At 47.0% G+C, this 15,707-nt stretch overlaps 1 protein-coding gene across 1 annotated transcript in view; it reads right to left on the reverse strand.

Moving 5' to 3' along the window:
* Positions 1–15,707, reverse strand: part of EFR3B (EFR3 homolog B) — a 79,000-nt gene that overhangs the window by 41,244 nt on the left and 22,049 nt on the right. Inside the window, exons 2-3 of the mRNA XM_066386334.1 lie at positions 7,747–7,823; positions 5,842–5,969 (exon numbers count right to left, since the gene is read on the reverse strand). Of these exons, the coding sequence (XP_066242431.1) occupies positions 5,842–5,969; positions 7,747–7,823 (205 nt within the window). The remainder of the gene's footprint in view (positions 1–5,841; positions 5,970–7,746; positions 7,824–15,707) is intronic.

The following is a 15,707-nucleotide window of genomic DNA, read 5'->3' on the forward strand; positions in this document are numbered from 1 at the left end:
CTTCTACAGTGAGCAACCATAAGAAACACAGCCTCTCTACTATGAAGTTTTTCTGTCCACTCTTTTAAAATGTGAACTGTTGACTACTACTTAATATTATTAATTATTAAATAGCTGTTTCTAGGCACATTCACAAATAAATCAGGTCGTGCTGTTATCTACAGAGTGTCTTTTAAATACAAAGGCAGCATTGGGTGTTTGAGCTCCTCCAGTGAACAAAGTCACCTTTCTTCCCTGCTCTGGGGGCTGGCCATTCCTGGCTCACTATAACCTTGCCCTTCTTATTATAGCCTTGACCTTCAGAGGCCATGGCAGTCAGTCCAGGGAAGCTGCTGTGCCCGGCGGGCCCAGTTCCAGCATGGTTCAGGTCTACTGTGCGGGCCAGTGAAGCAGACTGTATCCAGCAGAGCTGGGGCCCTTCCAAAGGGGACAGACTTCCCCTGCAGACAAACCTGGCCACATTCTGCCAACCAGACGCAGCAGGTGAGAAATGGGGGCAGGCAGCACGGAACTCTCTCCTCTGGTGAGTCATCCCAGCATCCTCCCGCATGAAAGGTTTCGCCATTATTCTACAGAGTTTAAATGAGGGAAAGGAAGGGGTGGGGTGGGAATTGGCATGAGAAGAAACTAGAAGGCCTCCCAAACCTCAGAGCTTAGAATGTTGCTTTTTCCTTTTCCTGTAAAAAAAATTCCCAGAAAATCCCTGATAAGGAAAAACTATCTTTTGCTAGAAAAAAAAAATTGGCTACTGACCAGGAGCGGAAATTTTGAGGGAAAGTCAGAATTATGGTAGAAGTGAAACTGAAAAGTAGAGTAAGGCCTAGTTCTCTGAACACACTAGTCTTCATTCCGCATCTCTGATCCCATTACTCTGGATGGAAGGATTGTGATTAGGAACTTGAACTTCTCAAAGTATTTTAGATTGGAAGTCAATGGGACCTCGGAACCCTCTAGCTCAATGCTTGCTGTGTTGGCCCTTTCTTACCATAACCTTCCAGGGTATGTCCTACATTTTCAAAGAGAATAGAGCACAGGCTTCTCAGGGTGACAACTGCTCAATAGGACTAGGGTCAGAAAGGTTGGTTTCAGCAGAGACCTGATCTGGGCTTGGTGACCTCAAAGGTGTCCAGTGTAGCAATAGATCCAGGAAACTGAATTGGCCTGATTGGGTACCTAGAGCAGAATGGGGCAGGAAGGAGGTGGTGAGGACTATCCCATTGCAGGGCCCAAGGGAGACGGCAGAACAGGTTACAGACCACAGCAACAGGTGACAGAAAAGAGCCCGGATGTACTAGGAGGGCTTCCCAGCAGGTGAGGAGGGCAGGATTCAAGGAATCTGGGATGGATTAGGGTTCATGGGCAGTGACCAAGTCCCTGAGAGGACACTTGGCACATTGTAACAACAGGAACTCAGGGTCAAGGGTCAGGGCAGAAGGTCAATTATAACAACCGAGGAAAATACACAGAAGCTCTGGTGTGTAGGGGTGAGGCAAGAAGCACCTTGTATTGAACTCCAGAATAGGCAGCTGGCTCTGTTTGTACACCTTTGCCCAGTCAGGGGCGGCCCCAGGAGCCAGGGAGGACTGCGCCTCCCGGAAAGGAAAAGCAGGCATGCAAGACCTGGGGACCAGACTTAGCTGGAGAGGAGAGACAGACCCAGGGTCGGAGATGAGGACTGGCGGGCAGGAAAGAGCAGGCAGCCTTAGCAAGGCCAGCCATTGCCCAAAAATTACTCAAGAGCAGTGGCCTTGATAAAGAACTCCTGGGCTGTTTGATGTGGTTGGTCAGCCACACTCCTGGACAGAACCTTCTGAGTTTTAGTGGCCCCAGTATAGTGGCTGAGCTCAGGTGATGGAGGGAGGGATCAACCTCTACATCTAGTAGGAATCTGTCGTATCTCTGAAGGGTCAGCCCCGCCCTCCAGCCAGGCTCAGCGGCCTCTGGAGAATGAGTATCTCCCAGGAGCCCCGCCAGGTCAGCTCCAGGGCTAGGCCCCTTGTGGAGCAGTCCACTCCTCTTGGCGTGGGCAGCTCCGTCCTCCAGGGCTCCAGACACTGGGGAACTGGCAGACTGTGGTGTCTGTACATGATCAACATGCCATGGTCATTGTCAACTGCCCTGAGTTGCACACAGCACTGCCGTTCCCTACCTTACTCCCTAGTTTCTGGGGCTGTGCTAGCAGTCCAGCTGCACTGGACGGGCTTTGTACAAAAACGAAGGAGTAAATAGGAAGAATTTTTGCTTTTTGCTGCTCTGCACATTCATTCACTCCCCATTACAGTCCATGCCAGTGAAAAACACCTTGACAGCCACGCCTCATGCTCTGTCTGCCCACATCTGGTTATCATCCCTGATGCTAAACACATGTGAGCACAGAGTTCACACATGACGGGAACGGGACGATGCCGCCAGCAGGCCGTGGGGCAGAGAGGGTGGTTTCGCCCCTGGGTCCAACCTCCACGGTTCACATCCATGTGGTCAAACCATACATACCGACCCCTGCATGAAGGCGGGGAGACACAGCCCCTCAGATTTTGTATGCAAAGGTTTTGCTTTTCCGAACCACCAGTGACGAGGAAGGCAATGATGATGGGTAAGATTTGGTAGGGAAGCCGGGGAAGGTGGGGAGAGAAATCAGCTCGAGCAGGTCCTTCTTCCCTACCTACAGGGTTATGATTAAAGCCCCCCACTCCACCCCACCCTGTGAGGCTTCCAAGGCTTTAAATACTTAGATGCTGCAATATCTATTTTTAACAGAACGATGACAATTTTGAATTGCAGTTCTGAGGACAGTGGGATAATTCTAAGTGGCTCTGATGGCCACAGAATATTTTTAAAGAGAGGACTACAGAGCGGGCAGGCAGAATTAGTATTAAATGTTTAATGTTATTGCTCGTATATTGCTTTCAAGTTCAATCTAGGATAAAGTGATTTTTACCTGCGTGAACCTGCTCTGTTATATGTCAAGGCAATTTATATAATCAGCATGTACACTATATTCGTGCCCTTTTTCTTGAGTGTGTGACCTAATTCTTGGTCTTGCTATTATGCTAGGGACAGCTTGTTTTTGGATTTGCTGGTGGGTACTGCAGAGGTGTGGACCTCTCCATGCTGTCAGCACCATGCCAACATTTTTTTTTCTTTTTTGTATTTCTCTGAAGCTGGAAACGGGGGAGGCAGTCAGACAGACTCCCGCATGTGCCCGACTGGGATCCACCCAGCACGCCCACCAGGGGGCGATGCTCTGCCCATCTCGGGGCATCGCTCTGCCACAATCAGAGCCATTCTAGTGCCTGAGGCAGAGGCCACAGAGCCATCCTCAGCGCCCGGGCAAACACTGCTCCAATGGAGCCTTGGCTGTGGGAGGGGAAGAGAGAGACTGAGAGGAAGGAGAGGGGGAGGGGTGGAGAAGCAGATGGGCGCTTCTCCTGTGTGCCCTGGCCAGGAATCGAACCCGGGACTCCCGCACGCCAGGCTGATGCTCTACCACTGAGCCGACAGGCCAGGGCCAACATTTTCACTCTTGTTCTTTCTCCATCTTCCTCACCAGGAGGAAGGGGCTTTGGAGGGAGGTGGGGCTGGGGGACAGTGGTGGGGAACCATGGGAGGGTCAAGGGGAGAGAGCACAGAGCCAGGGGGGTTGTCAGCCAGTCCATCTGGAGTGGGTCTAAAGCAGGCACGGCAGGTGTGGCAGGTGTGGTGGGCATGGCTAGGTGGAATGGTGAGTTAGGTACTGGTTTTGGAAGACCCTACAAATTCAAGCTGAGGAGCTTGAATTTTATTATAATAGAACTAAGAAAGCATAGCTTTGGATCTGTGTTTTGAAGATCATAGCTAGCTAATGGAAGGACCAGAATGGAAAAGATGGGAAGCAGAGAGGCATTTCCAAGGCTACTGACATAATCTGGACTAAAATAGAGTAAAAGTCTGCAGCAGGAGAAAGGTAGGATGCATATACAAGGCTTTGGGGAGAGTGGAAGCAATGGGACTTAGGAACAAGTGCCCTAAATCCACCTTACCTTCCTCCCCACCCTCTGCCCATCAACAGTGCCACCAGGGATATCTTAGGATGGATTCTTTTTATAGGTAGTCCTACATGGAATTGTGAGATGCCGGGGCAGTAAACACAGTATGTGCCACACAGTTCAGCTTTTTTGCTGTGGAAGTAACACATGCTCAATAGAGAACATGTAGAAAACACTCACCAAAGGTAGATAAGAAAAACAAAACCAATAAACACCAGCCACAATGCTCACAAAATGAGTATGCTTTACATCTATGGTATGTCTGTTTTTACTCTATTTTCTAGGCATTGAGATTTGTTATTTATTTTAACCTGTAAAGACTGTATATATAATTATGTATTCCATTTTCCATTTACTTAAGGAATTTTCCATATTATATGAAAACCATGTTTATAAACACCATGAAATTAATTAGATATTTCATCAAGTGATAAACACAATAATTTACCAAACTGTTCTCCTCTTACTGGACATGTAAGGTATTTCCACATGTGCATAAAGCTAGATTACAGTTAAGGCCCATTCCTTGGGACAGACGAATGGAAATGGAATCACTGAATCAAAGGGCCTAAGTGCTTCCAAAGCTCTTGACATATTTCAAAACTACTTCCTGGAGAAGTTCAACCAATTTGCATGCATTCTAGAAAAGAATAGAAATGCCTCTCACATTGCATCACTTGATTTATACTAAAAATCATATTTACTTTTTATCAATTTGATAAGTAAAAATGGCATCTTAGTATTTCATCCACATTTCTGATTAGAAATTTGTTGAACTTCCTATGCCGTGCTTCAAACTTCTTACGTGTCTCAATTTCCCCATTACACCCCACTGTCTGTTATGTGCTACTAATATGAATTTGGATCCTTTGTCTGCTTTTAAAAAACACTTATTTTCATTGTTTGACTTTTAAATTTTGATGGTTTCTTTCTTTTTTTTTGACAGAGAGCGTCAGAGAGAAGGATAGATAGAGACAGACAGGAAAGGAGAGAGATGACAAGCATCAATTTTTCTTGCAGCACCTTAGTTGTTCATTGATTGCTTTCTCATATGTGCCTTGACCGTGGGGCTATAGCAGAGCGAGTAACCCCTTGCTTGAGCCAGCAACCTTTGGCTCAAGCTGGTGAGCCTTGCTCAAACCTGATGAGCCTATGCTCAAGCTGGCAACCTTGGGGTCTCGCAACCTCGGGGGGTCTTGAACCCGGGTCCTCCACGTCCCAGTCCGACACTCTATCCACTGAGCCTCCGCCTGGTCAGGCTGATGGTTTCTTTTTTGAATATTTAAATTTTTAAATAGTTAAGTTTATTGATCCATTATTTTCTTAGAGATTTCTTATCTCTTCTATACACTGCAAGTCCTTTCTTCTCAGAAGATTAAATATTTCACTTAAGAGTATTTTTAATTGACCAATTACCCCTATTCTTGCCTTCTCACTAGAATATAGGCATTCTTCCTTGCTTTGTAAGACAGTAAGTTGAATGAGGTAGGATGGGTTTGGCGAGAATAGCAACATATTCTGGGTTAGACTAATTTTTCAAGGCCCCACACTGTGTGATAGAGTCACAAGGGTAAATGGATACTGAATGGGTGCTCCTAGGAAGCCAACATTTGTTCCTTCCCAAATCTTGGCAATAGCATCAAATTTTATCCACCTTTTGAAGAACACACAGAACCCACCCCTCCGTTCCAGCCTCACTTTCTCAGTCTGTTTGATCGTCCAGTCTAGTATCATTTTCACAAAGGGATGCTATATTTTACCCTAAAATTGAACATAGTTTCTGAAACTATCTTTTTCTCTTTCCCATACTCCTTACCCATATCGATGCCGGCCCACGTCACGGATGAGCCTCTCGGAGAGGTAGGCGCCAATCCGATCTAGCTTTTCTGGAGCTGAGAGGGCATAGAAGGTCAGCTTCTCCATGTTGGTCTTCACCAAGCCATCCTGTAAAAGACAGACCATGGCTGCTCACTGTAGCCCTACTTGGCCAGGTCTTAAGGTAAATATGGAGTTAATCTAATCAGCAGAGTGCCATTATGTATGTGACAGACAACACGCAGATTTTAGGGCAGGGGTCGGGAACCTATGGCTCACGAGCCAGATGTGGCTCTTTTGATGGGGCTGCATCTGGCTTGCAGACAAATCTTTAATAAAAAAAAGTTACAAATATAAAACATTCTCATGTATTACAATTTATTCATTTCCTACCGCTCATGTTCATGGTTGTGGGTGGCTGGAACCAATCACAGCTGTCCTCCGGGACAACACCAAATTTTTATTGGATAATGTGTAACTTACACGAGTCGTTGTATGGCTCTCATGGAATTACATTTTAAAATATGTGGTGTTCACCCTGGCCAGTTGGCTCAGTGGTAGAGCGTCGGCCTGGTGTGCAGGAGTCCCAGGTTCAATTCCCGACCAGGGCACACAGGAGAAGCGCCCATCTGCTTCTCCACCCCTCACCCTCTCCTTCCTCTCTGTCTCTCTCTTCCCCTTCTGCAGCCGAGGCTCCATTGGAGCAAAGTTGGCCCGGGCACTGAGGATGGCTCCATGGCCTCTGCCTCAGGCACTAGAATGACTCTGGTTGCAACAGAGCAATGCCCCGGATGAGCAGAGCATCACCCCCTCATGGGCATGCTGGGTGGATCCCGGTCGGGTGTATGCGGGAGTCTGTCTGACTGCCTCCCTGTTTCCAACTTCAGAAAAATACAATAAATAAATAAATAAATAAATAAATAAATAAATAAATAAAATATATGGCGTTCATGGCTCTCTCAGCCAAAAAGGTTCCTGACCCTTGTTTTAGGGATATGGAGATGATTAAAATATAATTCTTACCTCCAGGAATTCATGACTTAACCCAAAGTGTGTTAGCTAGAACTAAAACTAGTGAGTGATATAAATATATATATAATATGTGTGTGTGCATGCGTGCATATATGAGTGTACACAAATCTGTGTATATACATGAAAGTATATATATGCATGTGTGTATAGGTGTTTATACACACATACATTTGTGTGTGTTTGTGTGCATTTGTGTGCGTGTATGAAGGCTTCATTGAAAGTAACTCAGAAGTAAAACATGGATATCCAGCAACAAGATATGAACAGGAGTAAGAACACAGCTCTATATAACTCAGGGAATTCTCCAAAAGGTACTGGAAACGTGACCCTGCCACTGCCCATCACAAAGAGGTCATTGATTCCCAGAGAGCAAGCCAAGTACATCAGATTCTGACAATCCTGATACCACACAACCTGTAACACAGCCTCATGGTGGAGTTGTGACCAGAAGCCAAGAAGCCAGGTCCCCTGTGTGCGTACATCAGACACCAGGGGGGACACCAGAATGACCCGGGGGAAGACATATGCTCCTGAGCCAAAACCCAAGAAGGGAGGTGCTCATACTAAGCAGCAGGAACTAATTCCTTCCGGAGAGTTAGCAGTCCAAGGAACTATTGCCCAGAGAGACATGAGTGAGAAAGATGTCTCAGTTGTTCTGCAATGGCCCAAAGCCTGCCCAGCGAAGTTCCAGAGCCCTCCGCAGATCTGACTTCAGAGGGATATGAAGCTCCTCAACCGCAGGGCCAGCAGCTCCTGTAAGGGGCCTGGGAACGAGGGGTTCTGGAGGCCTGCTGTCCACCGCAGCAGCCCTCAGAACCCAGGCCAGGATGAGATGGAGAGAGGAAGCACAAAGCCAGCTGGAAACATGACGCACCTCGGGGTCCTCAGGGAAGATGTTGTCAACCAGCCGTTTGTACCTGGGGCGTAGGGCACCGCAGCAGCCACACACACCTGGAAAGAAGGAGAGAAGCTCGTGAGCACAGCCTCTGGTCAGGCGGGGTGACCTAGCACTGGCCTTTCTCACTTCCTGCTTTTGCTTGAGGTCAGGCCCAGTGTCATATGCAAAGGCAATGCCAGCAGACTAGCACCTGTTCATGACACCAGGCTAGGGAGGAGCATTTTGAGAGGGGAGGCTTTGGAGTGGGAGCTTACACACAGGTCAAGCGTTGCCCCTACATATTCCAGTTATATGCACCCGTGTGCGTGCACACACACACACACACACACACACACACACTCTCTCTCTCTCTCTAACACTGAGGCAAAACTATACAACTGTCCCCTGCGGCTCAGGAATCTCTCACCTGTAAGGAGATGGAAACAGCTTGGAGGAGTGGCCGCTCTTCTGACATCGCTGGCCCTCCTTTGCTCCCTACCTCCGTCATTCTCTGCTTCTCAATCTCCTCTCCCACTCTCTCTCCTGGGGCCATTTCCATTATAGAATGTTATGTGAAACTATGATAAATTAACATCACCATTAATTATTAACATTTGAAAAGGCATCTTTAAGGCGGCACCACGTGGTGTTTGAAAATTGTATTCGAGAGTTGGGCGGGGCCTCAGCGGCAGCCAGTCCTTGGCTGTCAATGCCAGCCACTCCCACGCAGTCTGTGGCCTAATGAAAAATGCGATACGTTTTAGAAACCTGAATCTACTCCATTTAGGAGACTCTGAGATGACATCTTTCTTTGTCTTTGGTGCAGGGAAATGATGGTGTTAGGAAATCAATGACAACAAAACAAAAATCTTCTTGGGAAAATTAAAAGTTGACCATTTGAGGTTCCACCATAAAAAGTTTTCAACTGATGAAGAAAATCGAGCCCCTCTGGGAACCACTGCTCCTCTCTAACCTTCCTCCCCAGCTGTGGGAGAAGTGGACGCTCTCCGCTGAGGGGAGAGGAGAGCAGGGCAGGGCCCCGGAAAAGTCTCCTCCCCAAACAATTACACCCCCCCCCCCATTGCTGCCAATTAACGCTGAATTCTGCTGGTACAAACTCTCCACTTGAAACGCAAATGTACGCTGGAGGGATCAGGCTTATGGCTACTCAGAAAAGAATAAAGTACTTTAGTGGGAATTGCTTTAATCATACAAAGAGCTTTATACAGGGTTCGAGCAAGGGGCTCAGGTAATTGTGACGGTGGTGGTGGTGGGGGGTGTTCAGCCAGCACCAGCACCAGGCGGAGGGCAGAGCCGAGATTTGGGCTCTGGGGTAATTCAGGTATGAGGGACCGGGCATGTCCTTGGGAAAGCCTAAGGGGCACCCTGAGAGGGCAGTATATCTGACAGCTGATTTGTGATATCAGGGCTTGCTGTGTTCCCTCAGCTTCCCTCGGGCCATGCACAGGGAGGGCGGCAAACCCAGGCCCCCCAGGTTCAGTCTTGCTGGCTGGGCTGGCATCCCCTCGTCTCCTGCATGCTCCTGCCCAGGACAAGGTATTAGGGCTCTGGCTGGCTGGCCCTAGATTAGTCTCCTGATAGGACAGCTCCCGAGGGTCACAATCCTTGTTTTGGGCCTCCAGGCCCCGGAGTTAAACCTGCCCTCCTCCTGCAGGCCCGGGAGCGCACCTGCCCTCTGGCCAGGGCCGCTGTCAGGATGCTTCTACCCTAGACGTCCCAGCAGCCTCCTTCCTCACAGTTCCTAAGACTGTACACGGACCCTTGTACTTTAAGGGTGTGAACAGACAGAGACAGGAAGAAGCTAGGACTGAAAACACCTGCGTCAGTCCCTTCCACGGACCTCTGTGAAGGGTGCAGGGGCCGGGGTCCCTGGACAGAAGCCAGGTTCAAGGTTATTGGAAACCCAGACTTGTCAAGAAAGCACAGGCCCATTTTGGGTCCTAGGGGCAGAAACCTCCATGAAGGGGCTCCTGGGGGCTGTGAGGCTCTTAGTGCTGGGGTGGGGGGGTGGGGAGGTAACTTCCCGAATAAACTTACAGCTATTACACTGCCATCTTATCTGTTTCCCCTTGGGAAAGAGACCGATCATACAATAAAAGTAACTTTGGGGGATCTCAGCCAGAGGGAAGAAAGCTCCTAGAAACATCCACACTTCCTGGTGGGTAATCAGAGCCTAACACAGGAGATCAAGGCCTCCTCTCTGATAAGGCAAAGAGCTGGAAGGTCTTGGTCGGGAGCCCCCAGCCTCTGGGTGTCACAGCCACGCAGGAGGTGACGGGAACCCACAGGCACCCCTACCTACAAAGCTTCCAACCAGAAGAAGGTGAATTCAAAGTAGCCACAACCAGGTTGGGGCACAGGGGGTGGTGAGACACGATGATTAGAAGTCATCGTTGAAAAGTCACTGAAAACAATTCAGCCAGAGTCACATCTGGCTGATCTAGACTTGGGACACCGAAATTCACTTTGTGAGGGATTCTCTTCTGTTGCTAATATGATTATACAGGTACCTATTTTAGGTTCGAGAGGGAAATGTGATAATGGCCAACTTGACCAGTAGTAGGTGCTCTGGCTACTGAAAAAAATCACATCAGGGGCATTAACAAGGTGTCCAATGACAAGATTTCAGTGGCTTCTGCCAACTTTAAAACTCTACAGTTAGACGTGCCCCAGCAGCTCTGCCCCTCCAGCCATCTCCCCGTGGTCCATCCACCCTGCCCCAGCCACAGTGGACTCCTTGCACTTACTCCCCCATCTGGAATGTTCTTTCCCACATCCTCCAGGTCACCGTATTCATTACCCTATGGAGTTTGCCCATGTCACCTAACTGTGGAGAACTCCCCTGACTGCTATTCTCCTTTAATTTTCTAACCCTCGTCCATTCTTCTTCTCAACACATTTTTACCAACTGACATGTTTCATATCTGTCTACTCTCTGTCTCCTCCACTCCAAGGTAAGTTTCTTAAGACCTCCAGGTGCTTGCAAGACAGTTCTGGGAGGACCTCAGGGCAATGCTCACGTTGGAGCCCCTTTGGATCCAGTTCCTGAATCCTGCCCAGCCTGTCTTCTAGGGTGGCCTTCAGCTAGGGCTCTGGAGGCTAATCTTTCTTGGGCGGGGAGAGCTTTGGGAGGTGAGTAGCATGTGGTCAGGGTTCCTTGTGCCCAGGTCCAGCCTGTGGTTGCAGGATGGACCACGGGGAGATGGCTGGAGGGGCAGAGCTGCTGGGGCTCGTCTCTCTGAGGAGAAGCCAGAGGTTCCGCTGTGATCCTGGTGCACAGCCAGAGTGAGCAGCACCTGCCCAGCTCTTTGTCTGCCCAGCATGTGACAGCAGATCTCACAGCAGCTGGCAGCCGCTGTGGACTCTGGACCTCTCATCCGGTCCACCAGCAGCATCTGTCTCCCCACAACTCTCATGAACTGCAGTTCTGTTTCTTTTTTGCTCTGCTTGCCTGGTTCTGTTACCTCAACTGATCTGCGCTAAGCACTGGGCTGAGCACTTTACAAATATTTCAGGTGACACTCTTAACAACCACTAAGGTATTACTGTGGTTCTCATTTAACTGATAAAGAAGCAGGATCAGAGAGGTTAAGTGCTCTGCCCAAGGTGACACAGCATGTACATCTCTGCCACGAAGCTCCTCTAATTCTTCTATCACTTTCCCCAAAAATATAACCTCAACAATTTCTTAGGTTCATCCTGTGCTCTCTTTTACCATAGCCACCATCACTAGGACATTTCCTTGACACTTGAGATCCAGTCTTATAAATGCCACTTGGCAGGTCCCCTTGCTTCAATTCATCCTACATGTAGTTTTAAGGCAAGTCTTGGCTTGATTCAGTTTGTTTCATAGTTAGGCAGTTAAGGTAGCTGGCCATTACATTAAATGTCAGCCCTTCAACTAGTATTCAGCAAGGGATGCCCGTGAAGGTTGGGGGTTGGGGGTTGTGTTCTTCCTGTGCCGTAGCTGGGCTCTCGCTCATGCTCCGTCCCCTGGAACAGCCCTTGTCCCACAGCCAGGGGCCACATCAGAGTGCACTGTGAGAAGGGCTGGGAGGTGGGAGGCAGAGCAGACTGGGGAGCCCTGCAGCCATGGAGAGCCCCACAGTAGTGGATGATAGGATGTTCAGGTGACAGAGACAGGGCAGAATCTAGACGTGGTGAAGGGGCAGAAGAGTCTGAGCTGGGGCCCTGACATCATCATGCTAGAGGGGCCTCCCAGACCCTGGTACCTGCTCAGTCCTCCTTGGAAGCCCTCAGTCAATAAACCCCTGGCTCTAGGCATCACTTTCTCCCTGGCCAGCTGATGTCTGTATGTACTTTGCACCACATTATCCTGTACAATTTTCTATCACTGCATGCTCAGGCTAAGTCATTCCAGTGACTCATTTTTCCACTCATATAAATTATAAATTCTTCAGGTCTCCTTTTCTTCTGACCTTGATACAGTATCCCAAGCACAGCAGGGCTCGAGGAAAGGGGCGTGATGTGTGATGTCTTTGATCAGCATGCGACCCAGGGAAGTCACCGCCTCTCATAGCCCTTGGTTTCCTTTCTATAAACATTAATACCATTATCCCCATTCACCAAGGATAATGCCTTTTTGCTCAAAATAGTTCATATTTATTTTCTTAAAATTACAATCCCCTTGTAAAGGCAAGGGCTGGATTTGATCATCCCTACCAAAGCAAACTAAATGCTTTTTAAACAATTTACAATAAAATTTAACCCACGACCAATGGCACAGACACCCTTTCAAATGAATTGGAGGAAACAGAACAAAGCTCAGAGAGAAAGGGGCGTCAGTATCCAGTGTCTCCGGTGAAGGACCAGGCCTTGTGTCCAGCTGATGTTAATTATTCTTCAGTAGTTCACACAGTACTTTCTGGGTAGAGTGGGGAAGAAGAGGAAGCTAAAAACATATAAGTTCTGCCATCAAATAATGTATCTCTATTGAAGACATGAGACACACACACACACATTTAAAATTGATGATTTGCCAAAATGAGACTAAGGAGTCTATACAACTGAAGAAATTTCTGGGAGTTTGATGAATCCAGGAAAGCTTCCTGGAAGAAGCAAGACCTGAGCTGGATTTCTAGGGATGTAGTGAGCTGGTAAGTACTGGCAAATTCATGAAAAGAAAAATCAACAGGAGAAAATTTTAAGAAAACTAAAAATTCTCTTTTCCCCTTATTTCTGATTTTTTAAAAGGAATACATGCTCATGTATCAGTCTGTAAAATAAGAAAAAAATAAAAATGAATGTTAACGTTACTGATAATCACACTATTCATGATTAACTATGAAAATTTAGTGTATTCATTTTAGTTTTTGTTTCTATATTTATGCTTATTTTTAAAATATCTGTATAAAATTGGGATCATATAGTACAGTGTTAAATCCTGTTTTCTTCTTCTTATAGTGTGAGCACTATCTTCCCATTAAATACTTTTCAGAACCTGACTTTAACGGCTACTTACTACTCCATCTTTTGACCAGACTCTGACTTATTTAATCATTTCCCATTGTTGTTTCCAGTTTTTCATTATTCTGGGTGATGCAGCAATTTGCCCTTGGTAATTAAAGCCAAGAATCATACAGGGGGAGCCTAATCTGGTTTTATTGGTGATAAAGAAGTCACATGGCACCATGTTGCCATGGGACTGTAGAGCAGGGGGCATCTGCACAGGCCAGGACCGGTCTCCCCTCGCCTGGGGAAGGGTTGGGATTGACAGGATCAGCAGAAAATGCGGAGGAAAATGAGTTTGGGGAAGGAGGCAGAGTCCAAGTGACAGATTTTATTGGAAGTGGAATTAAACAGCAGCTGAATTCTCCCTGCGGACATAGTATGAGCCAGTGCGTGTCTGAATTTACAGACAAACCAGTAGCTGTCAGTGGCCTGACCTGGCAGAGCTCTGCTTTCCATTATGTGCACTCCTTCCCAGGCTATCTTGGTTAATCTGAATGCCACTTTAATCGAGGGCGAGGATTTAAAAAGAGAGAAATGTGTCCAACTGATTTAATGTCAGGGCTTCAATTCTTTTCTAACTGTAAGCTTCCCTGGGCTTTGGTCTCACTCTTCAAGTGAGTCATAGATAAAAATAAACAGAAATGTTTTTCCACTCTTTGTCTCTTGGGACCTACTAACATCAGGAAAAAAAATTATTCCGACTCTTCTCAGGAGCCAGGTAGGCTGGCTTCCCACTCCAGTTCTAGCCCTCATGAGCTGTGCAAATTTAGACACGGTATTCGAGTCTCTGTGCCTCAGGCTACTCATCTGTAAAATGGGAATAACAGAACCTACTTCATAGGGCTGTGGTGGAGATGAGAAAGTTTCCAATTTTAAAACTGTTCCTGGCATATAGTAAGTACTCCTGGCATGTAGTAAGTAAGTAATGATGTGGTACTATCATTATCAATAATATTACAATAATTATTATGAAAATCTCTTTCCCAATTTAGGAAAGAGAAGGCAGGATAGAATAAAATGGAATTTCAGAGCAAGCATGTCCCTTAAAATCTTTTGAGTTTATTTTATACTTGGAGTGTGAAACACAAACAGCTGTTAAGAAATCAGAGGTAGACAGACATCACCTCTTAGATGCCCAAGGACAAATCTCCCAACAGAAACACAACGGAGGGGTTGTTACCGCAAACAGTGGCAGCCGCTGCGTGTTTTAATCCTGTCTGTGCCAACTCCGTGCTAAGTGTTTCACCTGCACTCGCCTGTCTGTTCAATCTCCATTGAATGTCTGTGAGGTTGATACAATTACCCTAGTTTTACAGATGGCAGCAAACCTAGGCTTTTAGTCAATCTGTCGACTTGTAGAAATTAAAGCACCGAGGTCTCTGCCCTCGAAGACCTTACGTTGCTGATGGGTAAAAATAGAAGTGAAAATGTATTGGACAGGAATGTGGAACATGTCAGCAGGATCACACTAATTAAATGTTGCACATACACAGAGCGGGACTGCTGAACTAGAGCTGGGACGAGAATGTGTCAGAGGAGACTAATTTTGAACATTATTTAAAGGAGAAGGGTTTTACTGAATTGTGAGAAAAAGAGGGCTTGCCGTGTAGCAGGAAGGAGGAAAGAAACCAGTGACATTTCCTGAGTGCCTATTATAGGAGGTGCCTAACTTAAGCACTTTGCCCTTTAAAAAAATCCCATTAGATCAGTATTTTCAGATGAGAAAATCAAAGCTCAGAGAGGTTAGTTAGTTCATTTCCCCAAGATCACACAGGAGGCAAGGAATAGAGTCAGGAACAGAGCATGAGAGGTGCTCTGACTTCAAAGCAATGGTGTTTACAGATTTGAAGTGAGAGGAAATATTTAGGCAGGGATATGAAGGAAATGTGCTCATGTAGAAAAGGATACTTTCTCAAGATGGCTTATTTTTTAAATTATATATAACTGATGATGAAATCTGAACCACCTCTGTGCATTGCCCCAATGTCAATTTCCTGGCACTGGGGAAGGCTGGGTGAAGGGTGCACGGGCTATCCTGTACATCTCTTTGTAACTACCTATGAATCTATATTTCAAAATAAGAAGTTTTTTAAACGTTGGCATATAACAAAGGCAAAGACACTTCCTTGAGTGGAGGTGGTAACTGGTGGGAGACCTTAACATCGTTCTCTGATGGGCTTGCAGGGGCACAAGAGCCAGACACAGGCCAGAGCCTCTCCCACAACCCCTTTAAATGACCAGCCAGCCCCACACTAGGCTGGCTCCCACTGGAGAGAGAAACAAGGGTTGGCAACACATAGTATATTGGGCACCTATTATGGCCCCCAATGTGCCAAGGGCTGTCTGGGATATGAAGCATTAACAAGACGCAGGTCTGGCTTTCAGGACTCTGACAGTCTAGTCGGAGAGAAAAGGCACAATGGAAAAATAAAATATAAGCAAGCCTGGGTGGACTGACATTTCTC

This window comes from Saccopteryx leptura, chromosome 5, assembly GCF_036850995.1.
Source record: "Saccopteryx leptura isolate mSacLep1 chromosome 5, mSacLep1_pri_phased_curated, whole genome shotgun sequence".
NCBI lineage: Eukaryota > Metazoa > Chordata > Mammalia > Chiroptera > Emballonuridae > Saccopteryx > Saccopteryx leptura.